Source organism: Chroicocephalus ridibundus, chromosome 7 (assembly GCF_963924245.1).
Source record: "Chroicocephalus ridibundus chromosome 7, bChrRid1.1, whole genome shotgun sequence".
NCBI classification, from domain to species: domain Eukaryota; kingdom Metazoa; phylum Chordata; class Aves; order Charadriiformes; family Laridae; genus Chroicocephalus; species Chroicocephalus ridibundus.
Window position 1 is genome coordinate 11,854,399 of NC_086290.1, and position 14,328 is coordinate 11,868,726.

A 14,328-nucleotide genomic window follows, 5' to 3' on the forward strand; every position below is an offset into this window, starting at 1 on the left:
GGGGAGGGGGTGGGGAGAAAAACAAACCAATTCCGTTTATTACTGAAACCTTGATGAGCAAAAGTCCAACACAGCAAAAAATACATCGCCAGAAGACTTGTGGAGTCCAGGAAATGAGCACTGGCAGATCTGGCACATGTGGCTGCGTTTGCCCCTCACCCTCTGCAGCCGAGTGATGAGTCTCCAAACAGCCCTCAACTCTCTCCCATACCAAACACGGGACATTTGTTCCCTGCGCATCACGTATTTGAGGAACTGAGTGCATTTCTGAGACCCTTACCTCTTGGTTTTCTGATGCAGCCAACCCCTCTGCCCTTCAGGTGTTAACTTCACACTCTTTGCAAAAAGATGAGCACTCTTTAACGGGTCATACCCTGGGTTTAAAAAGAAGGAGCTCCTGGGTGGCACAGGGTGTGTTATTGCAACCCTGAACATCCCTTCTCAGCCCCTCACTTGCCCTGGGATAACCTAACCTTCACCTCGATAACCAGCGCAGTGGTTCTTGGGTAAAGATGTTTGTCAAGCTTGAAAATAGGGAAAGGAAGCTGGATGAGGGTGTACATAGTCTCAGACTCTCGGAGGCGTTAAACATTGACTCAGAAATACCTACCTGGGCACTGAGCCCTATAAACTGTCTCCCACACCTTACAAAGATAAATATGCACTGGCAACAGACCTTTCCTCCAGCACCCCTGGGAAAGGGATGGGAACCTGCGTGTTGAGGAGGGACACAGGGACTAATGCGGGGAAAGGTGCTGGTTCACATGCAGAACCATCTGAAATGCCTTTCTTTGAAAGCTTCCGCCTTAGTCCACCCATGTTCCTTCCTCAGCCTGAAGAAAGCTCTGGGAAGTGCTGGAGCAGGAAGATCTGCCTCCTCGCATGGGGCAGGCTCTCCTCCCCAGCAACTACAGTCCCCTACACCAGCTCTCCTGAACCTCCCACAAGGTATTAAAAAGCAACAGCAGACAACAGGCTCTCTCCAGCTTGCTATATTTAACTGCACTAAGCACTCTCCTCCCTTTCCGTTCCTCTAGAAGAGCCACGCAGAAACATGGGGAATGGGAGCTTCTCCTCGTAGCTGTTGTGAGCCCGAAGCCTGGGTTTGCTCGCACTGCCTCCGCTCTGGGCTCCTGCATTGCTGCATGTGCGATAAAACCCATCAGAGCATACACAGGAGGAGGAAGGGAACACTTTTGTTTCTCCGTCCCAAGAACTGAAGGTACTAAACGTTAATACTTGGAAATCAGCAACTGCCAAGAACAAGTTCCCCACCCATCCATCCACCCTGAGCTTTGAAGTGTTTTCTTTCTAGCTTTACCTTGGCACGCTGGCCAAATAAGTCACAAGTTTCCGAAGGTCTTCCTGCCTTATTCTGTCGTGATTGCTGCGGGCTGGGAAGGTCAAGACAGGACCACCTCGTTTATCACGGCCACCTGCGGAAAATAAAGGATTGTTAGAAAATCAGGCAGGAAGCACACGTCAAAATAACTATGTGCACTGAATTGATAAACATAAATTACAGTACATTCAAGAGCCCATGCACTCTTTGTAGCTTTCAGGCTTGCCTAATTGAGGAAGACGTGCTTGCATTTGCTGGAGCTCCAAGGCGGGAAATAAAAAAAAAATAATTAAAAAAAAAAAAAACACAACACAAGGAAAATTGCTACTAGCATTTCTTCTGACTTTCACCTAATCCCATCAAATCTAATATAACTGCCAATCCAAGCAGGCAATGCTAATGAAATCCTACTGTGGGGATAGTTTTAAACTGGTCAACACCAAGAAAGTGAAAGTATTTTTCACTGTTACTCAGCGTGTTGCGTCGTTCATTGCCAGACAGTTTACAATGTCCTGCCAGTTAAAAGCAATGTATCCCAGCGATGCTTATGCAGTAAAACATTCTAATCTATCTGGAAATTCATTAGAAATTGAAATTTTGATTACAAGTTCATGCCTCCTATGCCTTCTATTTAGAGATTGTTGTTGGCAATTGGATGATTTTTGGTTTGGTTTTATTTTTTTTTTTTTCCCCCTGTAGCTTTCCTGTCTTAAAATCCACTCCTTTTAAACTGCCAGTGTCTGGCGCTTCATTCATTACAGCAATTGTCAAAAGGCTTAGCCATAAAGGAAGGACTCTACCCTGAATTATACAATCACAAATATAGGGGTGAATACAATCTATTCTATAGCACCTTATTTTATTCTCTGCTGTGAATAAAGTTTAATAAGCTTGAAACTGAAATCTCGTGTCTTACTCAACATTTAATTCTTACTTCACATATCACAGGATTTTTTTCAGGAATTGTGTTTTGCTAGATACATGTTTGCATTGTTATCTAGGAAAAAAAAGTCATAGCAAAACTACAGTTCAAAAAGCTAGCGCAGAACTGCAAGGACCTTGCAAATAAGCTGTAAAAATGCAGATGAGTTTGCACTTTTCAATGGGAAATATAATCCCTTTAACAGAAATATCACTTCTGAGAAAGGAAAATCACATGCTTCTCTGAAATAATTTACCTGTCCAACAAGGATTAAAAGCTACGCAACAACACGCTCATCTCCGGCATCAATCCATGCTGTGTTCTCTCGTACAGAACACAGGATGCCCACATTCTGTGGAGTCATGACTTCTGTAGGGGTCCTAAACACCCTAATTCAGTGGGAAGAGTCCTAAGAGGCTCTGCTGTAAGAGTGTGAGAGCACACGTGCACTTGGAAAAACAGTATCCTGGATCACCACAGGACAAAGAATTGTTCTGGCCAGAATTCAGATCAGGAATCAAGAAGGTGCCTCATATGGCAGAATTTCCTGGACAAACCAGAAACCAAACTGTGAGATACATGCATGTACCTCCAAGGTACAGGTTTTCCAGCCAGCCCTGCTTCCAGATCAGAGAAGTCACTTGTAGATCCAGCTCCCATCTGACAACACATCCCCTGTCCATTTTATTCTAAAACTGTCCATTCAGTTGATGCCATGACAGGTACAAGCTCACCTTCTAGCACAAAGTGTCTCTCTACATGACCAGAGTCACACAGAAGCAGATAAAAATAGCAATGTTGTTACTATACATACATTTTTTAAAATATATTTTTTTAAATTGCTACATCCTGTCTAAAGAGTTTTCTACAGTGCTGCAGATGGTACAAGTCAAAGTCCGCTACACAAACTTCATCCATACAGCTAGAGATGCCAGTGTTACCCTTTGTTACAGTTCGCCAGCATTGAAACTCCCAGAGTTTTCAATGGGTGCTATAAACCTGAAGGGCTGCATTGTGCAACTCTCCAGTGGGGCCAGGTCATGTCTCATTTCTCCAGGGGTACAAATGGAGAGGCAAACAAGAGATGCTATCTTCATTTTGAGCCCTGATGCAGCCAGGTGTACATATGGAGCACAAAAACTGTCCTGCCTAATCTCCACGCAAACCTCTGTGCCTGATGTTCGCCTTTGGCTTCACACCCTGAAGATGAGGAAGATCCATGGGAATTTGGTCTCACCTTGGCTGATCCACACCTCTGCCCCATAGCATGAGAAAGGAGGTGTAACGTGACGAGGATTCAATTTACAAGGAAATAAGCTCATTTTTATTTTCAGACCTATATACATATATATGTATTAAAAAACATCCTTATTTTAAGCACATTCTCCCTTTGTTGAGATTATTTCACACACCGTAACAATGCCAAAACTATTATATCATGCATGATGTGTCCAACAAAAAAGAAAGCCAGCCTATAGAATGGCAAACCAATGTAGTAACTAAAGCTGGAGGGAAATATTTTTTCAACACAGGAAGCTTTTCAAGGTTTTGAAAAATTTCCTGTCATATCAAGATGTAACCAAGGCTTTCAAAAGCTTCCAGATATTCACTGAAGCAGAGACCTGAACTTGAATTGCATCCCAGAAGAACATGCTACCCGCTACTCAGTAAGGGTCCCTCTCGTCCTCCATTCCCATTTATTTAAATATTTCTACAGAGTGGAAAAGCACTAAAAGATGAGATCAGGAGACATCCAAGTCCCCAGTTATAAACCTCTCCCAGGATATGAAACACCTGGGAAGGGCCATGAGCTTCCCACAGCCCAGCAGCCCTGATTGCTTTGATGCTACCCGTTCACCTCAGCGTGGTAAACCAAAAATTGCATTTCTGGCCATGGACCCCTTTCCCACCTAAAGATTCACCAAAGTGAGCTCTGAAAAAAAAAAAAATAAAAAAAATCTAAATTCTGGTAGGCTGAAAAAGCTAAATCAGAAAATTCTTGACCCTCTTACTAACAGTAACACAAGCATTTCAGCTGCAGAAAAGGAAACAGGGTCCAGAACATTCCTGTCCTGTCTTTGCTTCAGGATGAAAAAATTGTCCCTCAACAGTTCATCTAAACTGTCCTCAGGGGAGCAGGATAAATACGGCTCTAGCGCAGAGTCAGAAGTTACCAGGACAGACCAGAGAAAATGGGTTAATTCTCACTGGAGGAGGATGGCTACACGATGACCCAGTTGGAGGATTCTGGATGACAGAAGGACAAATAAGTGCCTGGACTGACTCCTTCTAGTCCTATGGCACAGAAGAACAAGGAGACATGGGGCAAATCTCAAGAAATGTGAGGGTTAGAAACAAATGTTTCTCATTTATTATAAAAGTACTGCTCTATGCTTTGAGCAATAGGGTGAAATTATTATTACAAGTGAATTGTACATATTAAAATCCTTCACTTGTTTCCAAATTATTCATGAGCAATCCCTAATTTTTATGAATATCTGCATAATTTACCATTTTGTGAAGGGCCTGTATGAAGAAATGTCAGGTTTCTTCCAGAGAAAACCATGGTATGTTTAATTCACCATAAGACTCACAGAGTTCAGTAACTGTGGTTTACTCTCTTAAATACTAATAATACATAGCTTTTCCATTGCACTTTATAACCACAAATCTCAGGTTTTCTAGGCAGACTAAATGGGATATTACCACCATCGAACTTCAGACACCTAACATGCCTATATTAAGTTCCTCATCTCCTCTAACAGAGCCTCCAGACAGGTAGCCACTATAAGAGAAGAAAATCTGGCATTGGCTGTACAGGGAGACTATACCTTTCTTCTTCTTTATTATTATCTCCTTTTTCACTGAGGGGAGTAGAGAGGTACAGAGAGGGGAAGAAAATCAGCCCAGATCCCACAGCAAGTCACTTGAAGAACCAGGAGCAGAAATGAGGTTTTCTGACGCTTAGTCAGCCTAGTGTTAGAGCTTCATAGGCTAAAAGTCAGCAACTAAGAACACAGAAACTCTCTCTCTGCTGGTTATTAATCCACCCAAGGAGGCTAATCTTGCCCCAAGTCAGCCATGATCTCAACACCAATTTTACATGCACAGCCTTCAGAGAACTACCCAGCATATTGTTTTAAAAGAAAATAAAAAATGGAAGGAAGACTCTCAATTGCTCTAATCAGTGTGTCCCATCTCCTGCCTCCCACTGGGCTCACAGACATGGGATGCAATAATCAAACATGTCATTAGGTTTGCTAATTACAGTTATTAAATGCTAAAACAAAGAGCTGATAATTTCTAATTTTTTTCAAGGTGGGTTTTCACGGGCTCTTCTCTGATTTAGAGAGGCAAACAGATGGTCTAGTTATTAGTGCTCTGGAAAAAGGAGTCAGAAAAACACATGTTCTTCAGGGCACAAAGTACACTGAGAACAAATATTTAGCCATATATGTCTTGCATTCCTCCTACAGAATCCTTTGTTGATGGCCTTGCCTGTCAGTCGTTTGTTTGCCGGTTCTTCCCATCTCCCTTTCTTCCAGGCCATACAGAAACCATTGCTAAATTCAGCAATTGTTCCCAGAACTAGGATTACATCATTTTTCCTCTACAAATCATACAGGGAATACTGCAGTGATGGCACAAGGCATCGTGATGCATACCACATTAAAAGAAAACATTAAAGAAACCTCAAAAAACTTGCACGGAAGCAGACAGCAGTGTCAGTGACTTTCTGCTGACCACTTTTCTGGTCAAGCCTGCAGCCAAGAGGAAAGGGACTCCAGCCACAAGATCTCTGTCCTGGCAGCTGCCTGAACTGGCATCTTAATCCTCTCAATGGTGGGCCCAAATGCTTCTGCCTACAGTGGCTCCAACTGCCCACAGGTAAGTCAAGATGTTGGCCAACCCAGAGCATTATTAACGTGAACTCTGTGTACAGGCCTTCCCAATTTCAAGTCCTGAGGCACATCCACCCCTGATAATACACAAAAAGCTAAAATTCCAGCTTTGCATAGTCCTGTTGAGGACAGGAAATTATCAGTTTCCTTTAATGCAGATTTCTTGTATACAACAGATAATAATTTTATCAAGCTCTGTTTTCAAGCTGCATCTCTCCAGTTCTATCAGCCATTCCACCACGATACTTACCCGCTTGCATTTATCTAATTTAAGGGATTCAAGCACTCTGCTTCCTTTGGCACTGTCTTCATAAGCATGAATTCATTAGAATTAACCATAGACACAGACAAGTGTCCATACATGGAAAGACACAAGTATCTTGTCTAACGTCCTGCAACACATCAGCAATGGAGACAGGAGTAGTACACAATGTCTCTGGCCTCCGTTCGGAAGTCTACTGCAGTTCAAATGAATACGCTGCTTCATCTGACCCCTGCAGATCATAAGCTGATCAATCTTAATGTTGCAGACTCTGCTGAGATCATAAGTGAGTTTCCAGAGGAGCTGAAATACTCCTCAAAAGGTATTTCCGTCCAAAATATGGTGAAAAAAAATGAGTGATAATGAAGACAACTAGGAGACAGAAGGAGCTCAGCTGATGTCAGGCGCCTCGATAAAATGACAAACAATACGCTCTGGATTTCTAAATCTAATTGACAGACTTCCTAGGAAAGCAAAGTACCAAGGAATTAGCATCCAGAGTCTTAAAATAATATTCCTTTCCCTGCCACAGTTGAGCCCTGTGAGAGCCTGCTTGCTACCAGATTTCCTGGGAACAGATTTCTGTAGTAAAACTCCTCCAGCCTCAAGAGGGACTAATGTGTTGTAAGGTTCAGGTATAGGATTATCTGTATGACCACCCTCAAATTCATTTGGTTCCAAAGCAGGTGATTCTAGTGCAATAGAGATGGAAATTTAAGCTCACACAAGAAGCCCACCTGCAAATTAACACAGCTGCAACGCAGTCACCAGCGCCTGATCCTCCAGCGTGCTGCTATTTGCAGCATCCCATATCCCAGAGTCAAGTGCCTGAATCAAAACCTAATGGCCAACATTTGCAACATTACATTTAGGGTTAACGACTCCAAAACCAAGGCTGTATGTTCCCACCAGAAGATCTCTTGGCAGATCAGAGCAGCAGGTGTAGACGGGGTGCTCAGTGCAGTGGTTGGAGGATCCTGTTTCACACCTGGTGAATTTGTTCTACAACTGCCCAGAGCCACTGCATGGGTTTGAATAGACTGTCTGTTGTGGACTGTAATACACCTTCATGGATTTATGCAAGTATTTTGAGGTAATTCTTTGATTTTGAATGTTTACTTGCCAACAAGCCACTGGGAAAATTGTCTTATTTACCACAGAGACAGTTATTCCCCAGCAAAGCAAAACTAAGGACAAATGAGACTCATTAAAACAAAGGAAGAGCTGCTTTGTGTGGAAAGCTAAACTTCCACAGAGATTCAGAGGAGACCATTTCTTCCTCTGGAATAAGCTGGTTTGCTGTGAAGTATCAAGGGAGCACCAGAACCATCCTCTTCAATGCTATCACTTACACCTGTGCAAACCTCGCTGCCTTTTGCTCCAGCTGCAAAGTAATTTTTTTTTAATCTTGCTTTCTCTATCACAGGTGTATGGGAATAGCTGTATATATTAAAAAAAAAAAAATAGAGAAACTGAAAAAAACCAAACCCCAAATCTTCCAAAACAAAATACCCCACTGCACACCCTCCTGCCTCTGGAGAAGGGAAGGGAACAAAACAGCATGTGGCGATGCCAGTCACGCTGCTGATGGTGGCACCGGCAGGCGCTCCAAACTCATACCAGTGGCCATAATGTTGGAAGCTGTACAGAATAAGGAGAAACAAAGAGAGGCCATATTCATCCTGATCACACACTGTTTGTCTTGATTTGAGATGAGCCCAGAGAAACAGCAATGGCAAAATTTCTAATGTTCATCAGCAAAGTGAAATATGTGATAAACTGCTTTAATATAACTGGCTGCTCAGGTTTGCCACATCCCCAGCAGGTAAGTCCCTGACAGCTACAGCCAAGTGGAGGATCCTGCCAATTAATGAAAGTTCAGGGGAGAGTTCAAGCTATTGGACTTACATAATTGCTATCAGGAAGTCTTTTTCCTCTCTGGTTTTAAAAAGAAATTCAGCCTAGAGCTGGAAAACACCATCGAATGAAAATCTTTCTGAAATCGCACATTCCAGCCAAGTATTTCCATTTCAAATAGCCTGTATTTTCCCAGCAAAAAATATTAAAAACCCCAAGCCATGCTAATACAGAGAGGATGTCCAGTTGTGAGTTTCAGTGCTGCTTGTCAGTTAAATTGATTCCTTAGGAAAAAAAACATAAGCCTATGAACCAAAACACTTTCACAGAAATAAGGATGTTTTTAGAGGTGACGAGTCTCATCAGCAGGACAAAAGAACACACCTTACTGCAAAATGACCAAAATAGTTGGTTGTTATCATATTCATTATCTCAGGTGCTCCAGTCACCTCCCTGGATCCTTATATTGATTTATAAGCTCCCGGCCTTGATTTCTACATAAGGACAACTCTCAACTACCTGCATAAATGAAGACAAGACCTTTACCGAGATACATATGGAGCTCACTGTGTCTTTAAGGACATGAAAACCCTGTGAGCCGGAACAGGATGGGATGTATACAGGCCTTCTTACTTCACAGGCTCAGTTCCTTCCTCTCATTGTTATTTTGAAAGTCCCTATCATTAATTGAGAAGCTATACCTATGTGACAGGATGCAGGGACCCATCAACCAGGAGGTGGTCAGAGTCCGGTGTGTTTGGATGATATCCAATCAATGACTTGTGATCCCAGGAGTTCTTGTGAGTCTTTTGGGATAGAAGTTTTGATTGGGTTGACTTTTTGCCCAGTTTTGTAAGGCGCTTGAACCTTTCTGCCTCTCTACAAGACAGCACAGGTTGCATCACTACTCTCACACATAAAGAAATACAACTGATTCTTCACACTACATTTAAAACCTGTAAATGAAATCAGAAATCCCAGGAAACGCTTTGATTTCTGTTTTAACCTTAGAGTCCTGATGAGGATATCTAAAGGCTCTTCTCTACCCTCAAAAATGACCTAACAGTTGATAAACAAAAGGAAAACAAACAAACAAACAAACAAAAAATCCCAGCAGGCTCAATCCTCATCAAAAGACCTGGAAACTTTACAGTCTAAACTTCCTTGTTTTCTTCTTCAAAGAAAAATCTGCATCGATGCAGCAGCAAATTCTAGATGAAAGCATGATGGCCCAAAACCACTAGGAAAATTCAATAGCCAAGCAATGCTATGTTTTTCTAATAGCATATTTCCTCTTTTTGGAATTTCCATTGATTTCAAACTACATTAGGGAATTATAAAATGGAAGACATTTTTCTGTAACAATGTATAGAAGAATTGTTGATGTTTCATTTGAAATTGCCATTCCAGAAGAAGAGAAGAATTGAAACTTTTAATTTAAATCGGAACTTTTTGTGCAAATACAAAACGTTTTCACCACTCAAAAATTAAATATTTTGGGTAGTTCTAATCCCAAACCAATACAGACTCCAGTGTTCACAAGTGTTTGAGACACCCTGAAACCTGACCTGAACTCTTCCAGTGCCCAGAGGGTCCTGGGGTCTCATTTCAACCCTTTCTCTGTAGAGTGAAGTGCATCCATCACAGAAAGAGAAAAAACATGGCCCTCCACGTGTGGTCCCGTGTGCCTCTGGCACTAAGTGACCTGTGGTTTCTTCCAACAAGTTTTTAGGAAGGTCAGCGTCTTCCCCTCTGAGACTTCCTCTTTGATTCTTCCTGCTGGCCTAAATTTAGTGAAACCTAATTGCAAAGTTGTCCTTTCATCTGATCTATTTACACTGAAATTCCTCCTCTGAAAGACCTTTCAGGAAATCTCTCTGGTTTTCCTTCAGGCTCTCAGCCAGGAACAGGCATCGCTGTGACCCAGCTCCCGAGGCTGCTCCTGAGACACGTAGGGTAGGGGACAGTGGGCTTTTGAAGGATGGAGAGGGCTGAACTGTTACTTCATCCACTTCTCCCTGCTTTGTGCCTTTTATTGCCCACAGTCCACAGAAAAACCTCCTGCTTTGCTGAACACGCGTTGGGAGCTCGGCTTGTCACAGCTGCAGCAGCTCACCGGCTTATTACTCCCTTCTGCCTTTTGCTGTTGATTCCTCTGTGCTCAACCACCCTCTCAGAAACCTGCCCAGCCTCCTCCTTTGTACTGCTGCCTCGGCAGACGAGCAGACAGTACCTGGGTGACAGGCGGGAGCCCACGCGTTGCCGCTCTTCTGAGCCCTCCGGGGAATGAGAAGTGCCGGGAAGGATCCTGAGAAACTCTTTTGGGTGGGACGTGGGGAAAGGGCAAATGCTTTCAGCAAGACCCGCAGCATTAGTCAACTATGCCTAAGTTGACTTTCATAGCCTAAGCATATGAAAAGCTCCATGTGCGGGAAGGGAACACGGTAACACGCTCCCCTCCCTCTCCTGAGAGCCTCATACGCTTCTTCCCGTATTGCACTGATCAATAGAAAATCTCCTATAAACGTAGTCAAGCAGCTGAACAACATCCCAAGTTAAACTACCCTTCTAAAACAGCATCTGTGTTTCCTAGGAAAGACTATAAGCCCAGCTTCCAAAATATTTCACCACCTCTCACTGAAAAAAAACACCTAAAATAATCTACAACCTGTTTTATTTCCTCTCCTCTGCGCTCATCTCCTTCTCAGAACACAAAAATCAGTCTCTGGCCTGTAACTCGCTCCCTAATGGCTCCCAAAGCCATTCCATTGCTGGAAGCAACACAGTGAACCACCCAGGCAAAGCCAAGATTTTATGAGGGTTTAGGCAACGAGCAGGCAGCCAAAGCCTCCCCCCTGCCAACCTCCTGCTTAATCTGCTTCACGAGGTCAGCGATAGAAGCAATCAGACGGCGACGTCCGGGATGCACCGTGCTCCTGACTGCTCAGGCCATCTCCCTGCTTATGAGTGCCGGAATGGGATTTTCAGGTGCTGTTTAGACACACGCTCACATGAACTTTGCTCGGGTTCAATCTAGCTCATACATGAGATCACTGGAAGAAATCAAGAACTAGTTCCAAGAAAAAAATCCCTGTATTATCCGCCCCTCAATTCTCCCGCGGCACAGGGATGCGGAGGCAGAGCCCTGCGCCTGCTGCTCGCTGCCGCCTGAGCCAACCGCGGGGAAGCGCCAGGCACAGCGCCCCAGACGGCATTTAGACTGGATGAATCCGCGCCCAGCTAGTTAGAGCTGTATTTCAACTCTGAAATTAAGTGCACTTCTGAAAGCTTGAGTGCTCCTCTGAGATTCCAGGGCTGTGCAGGCAGGTCCTGTTGTGCCTGCTCTGGAGCGGGCGGCAGCCGGAGTCACTTCCCTGCCTGTTCTGCCCTGCTGCTCTGCATGGTCCAGGCGTGGAGCATCCACCACGCTGAAACACAAAGCATGGTGAAGACCCTGCCTGAAGGAGCTTGTTTGTTCTCTGCAGCTTTCCTGTGGAATCATGGCCTGAGAAACAAGCTGATGAGCCACAGCAGATGAGAATAGAAATAACCTATGTAACTGAGATGTTCAGCTGAGGTTTCTTTGTGTGTGCCGATAAATTCTGCTGGTGTAAGGAGAACCCCCTTGACAACTTTACTGTACTGTTATCATTAAAATTAACCGTAGTATAAAACTCTGAAGACTCAATAAAACTCTCCTTTTCCTCGAGGAAGCCTGATTACAAATGCAATGTGCTTCCACAGTCTGTACTAACTACAGAACAAGGGGTTTTTTTCAATCTTGCAAAGTCCAGCTATTTGATTTTTCTATTTTGGCAAACATTTTCACTTCCGTGCTCAAAGCATACTCTAGGAAGTTATTCCATTTTAATTAAAAAGAACCCAGCCATCAGTTGAAGTGCTCAAATTCTTCTTTTAACCTGCTTTATTACAACAACCCAGGGGAAGACTGGGCAGTTCTTAAACTCTGGGCTGGAGGGTGAAGCTGGGGCTATCGCTATAAGACACTAGCAGCTCAGAGCATTCTATCTGCACAGGCCCCTGACAATTGTTGCCCATAGTCATTGTGTTTGGAGATCATGGAGAGGAGGTGTAAATCCTAGGACTGCTATCTAGCTAGCTGTGTTGGGAACAGGCACATTTTGAGCAGATACAAGTCTGGAGGCTGGTTAGTCTATGAGGAGCGAGCTGACCCTTGCCTGCAGTGGATCATGGCACGAAACCTGTCGCACTATGGGGATCGTGTTGGCCCTGCTTGTTTAACGCCCCCCCACAAGGAAAGCTTGGCCCGTGACAGCATCTAACGAGCTGATGATTTGGTGTGAGACCCTCTGGCTCAGAGCTAAACGCAGGCACCGTCAGTGGAAGGGGATATATAAATGATCCAGACAGGTTGTCATTATTAAATATTCCATGAATTACCAAATGATCCTGCAGTCATTTCAATGTGAAGCAACAGCCAAGAACTAAATTCCAGTACAGTCCCTGCATAAATTCCTCCCTTTCACTTGCCCAGAGCACCCGGTTCAGCTTTGTGTCGCAACCAAGTCTGCAGGTACGCTGTGTTTTTATGACTACGTTGGCCTCTTTGGAGCAGTGAAAGACAACAAGCACATAAAACATTTCAGGACAGTCATAATGAGACACCAGTGCGACGTGAAGTAGTCCTGCATGCGAGTACTGTTGGGATAGTCTTGGGTTTTCACACGAGGCTTTTGGTGTCCACAAACTTCCCTCAAATTCCTGGATTTTGACGTCATCGGTCAGAAAGTTTAGGGTTTATAGAGCCACAAATCGTTTGTCCAAGTGACTCCTGGACTCATGGTCCCTGGACCATTTAACTGTTGCTACATGGGAAAACACCTGACACCAACCATTTGTCGAGGCAGAAGCTTTTCCTGCCTGCCCAGGCATCTCCGTGGCTCGGCAGGGTGACGAGCCCCATCCTCAGGAGCCCCACTCCAGCACCTGGGGGCAAAGCCAGGGAGGAAGAGTCCGGGCACGCAACGGCCTTGCTGCTACTCTCCTCCCCTCTGCAGTCAGCATTACTGCGGAGATGAAGGAAACAAAAAGCAAAGACTGCAAACAAAGGGGATGGCTATTTTTGATGCAGGTTTTCTCATTGCAACAGGGAAAATCACCAAAAGCAGCCTGACTGGTTTGCAATCATCAGAAACACTGTCATGGGAAATACCCCGCTTTTATGCTGCCAGTTTGAGTGACTTCACGCAAGATTGTGATTGCTTCAGACTTTCTCTTCCCCCTCCCCCTGACAAGTTGTAATTCACGCCAGAAACAATATCATCCAAGCCATTCTCAGAGCCTTTTCCATATTGTCTAGTCCTCATCCACCCCCAGGTCCTCGAGATTTGTCTCCTGAACGAAGGCTGTAAATCTTTGTACAGGATGGCAGGAGATCTTTGAGCATCTGAGTTATTATGTAAATGAAGCATCAATGGTACTTTTAACCGCAAGTTGATTGGCTTTGCAAATGAAACGCCAGTGATTTATGGGTCTGAGCGCTTCCTACAAACAGGAATTAATGCTATTCACTGACCTTGAACCCAAAGCAGGATCCCTGAATTGTTCTGCTGAATGCTGGCACAGCACAGGTCTGGGCTGGAGCTGAGAAGCTGCATTTCATCCCACCTGTGCTGTCCATTTACCTGTTTCTCAGAACATGAAGAAAATAACATGGGCCAGTTTCCAACACTCAAGAGTACTACTGGATATCCCCATTCCACATACAGCCCTTTTCTTAGCAGAAAAGCCAATTTAAATACTACCAAGACCAAACATGAAACTAATCCCTTGTGACTCTGCAGCACCACAACGACTAGGATGCGGCAGGCAGTGTTCATGCTGGGCTGGAGGGATTCAGAAAAGATGTGCTCACCTGACACGAAGGCCACTTTCTCCTTCAGTATAGGAAGGACATCAGCAGCTTTTAAACCATCATTTCGAAAAGAACCTGCAAAACAGAGGAAAACAGGAAAGCCACATTAGAAGAGAGAATGTCCTTGCTCCCAGCTTCCATATTTCT

At 44.1% G+C, this 14,328-nt stretch overlaps 1 protein-coding gene across 8 annotated transcripts in view; it reads right to left on the reverse strand.

Moving 5' to 3' along the window:
• Positions 1-14,328, reverse strand: part of KALRN (kalirin RhoGEF kinase) — a 527,586-nt gene that overhangs the window by 349,099 nt on the left and 164,159 nt on the right. For all 8 annotated transcript variants that reach the window (XM_063341757.1, XM_063341758.1, XM_063341761.1 and 5 more), the window contains exons 3-4: positions 14,182-14,256; positions 1,322-1,436 (exon numbers count right to left, since the gene is read on the reverse strand). In XM_063341757.1, coding sequence (XP_063197827.1) covers positions 1,322-1,436; positions 14,182-14,256 — 190 coding nt within the window. The remainder of the gene's footprint in view (positions 1-1,321; positions 1,437-14,181; positions 14,257-14,328) is intronic.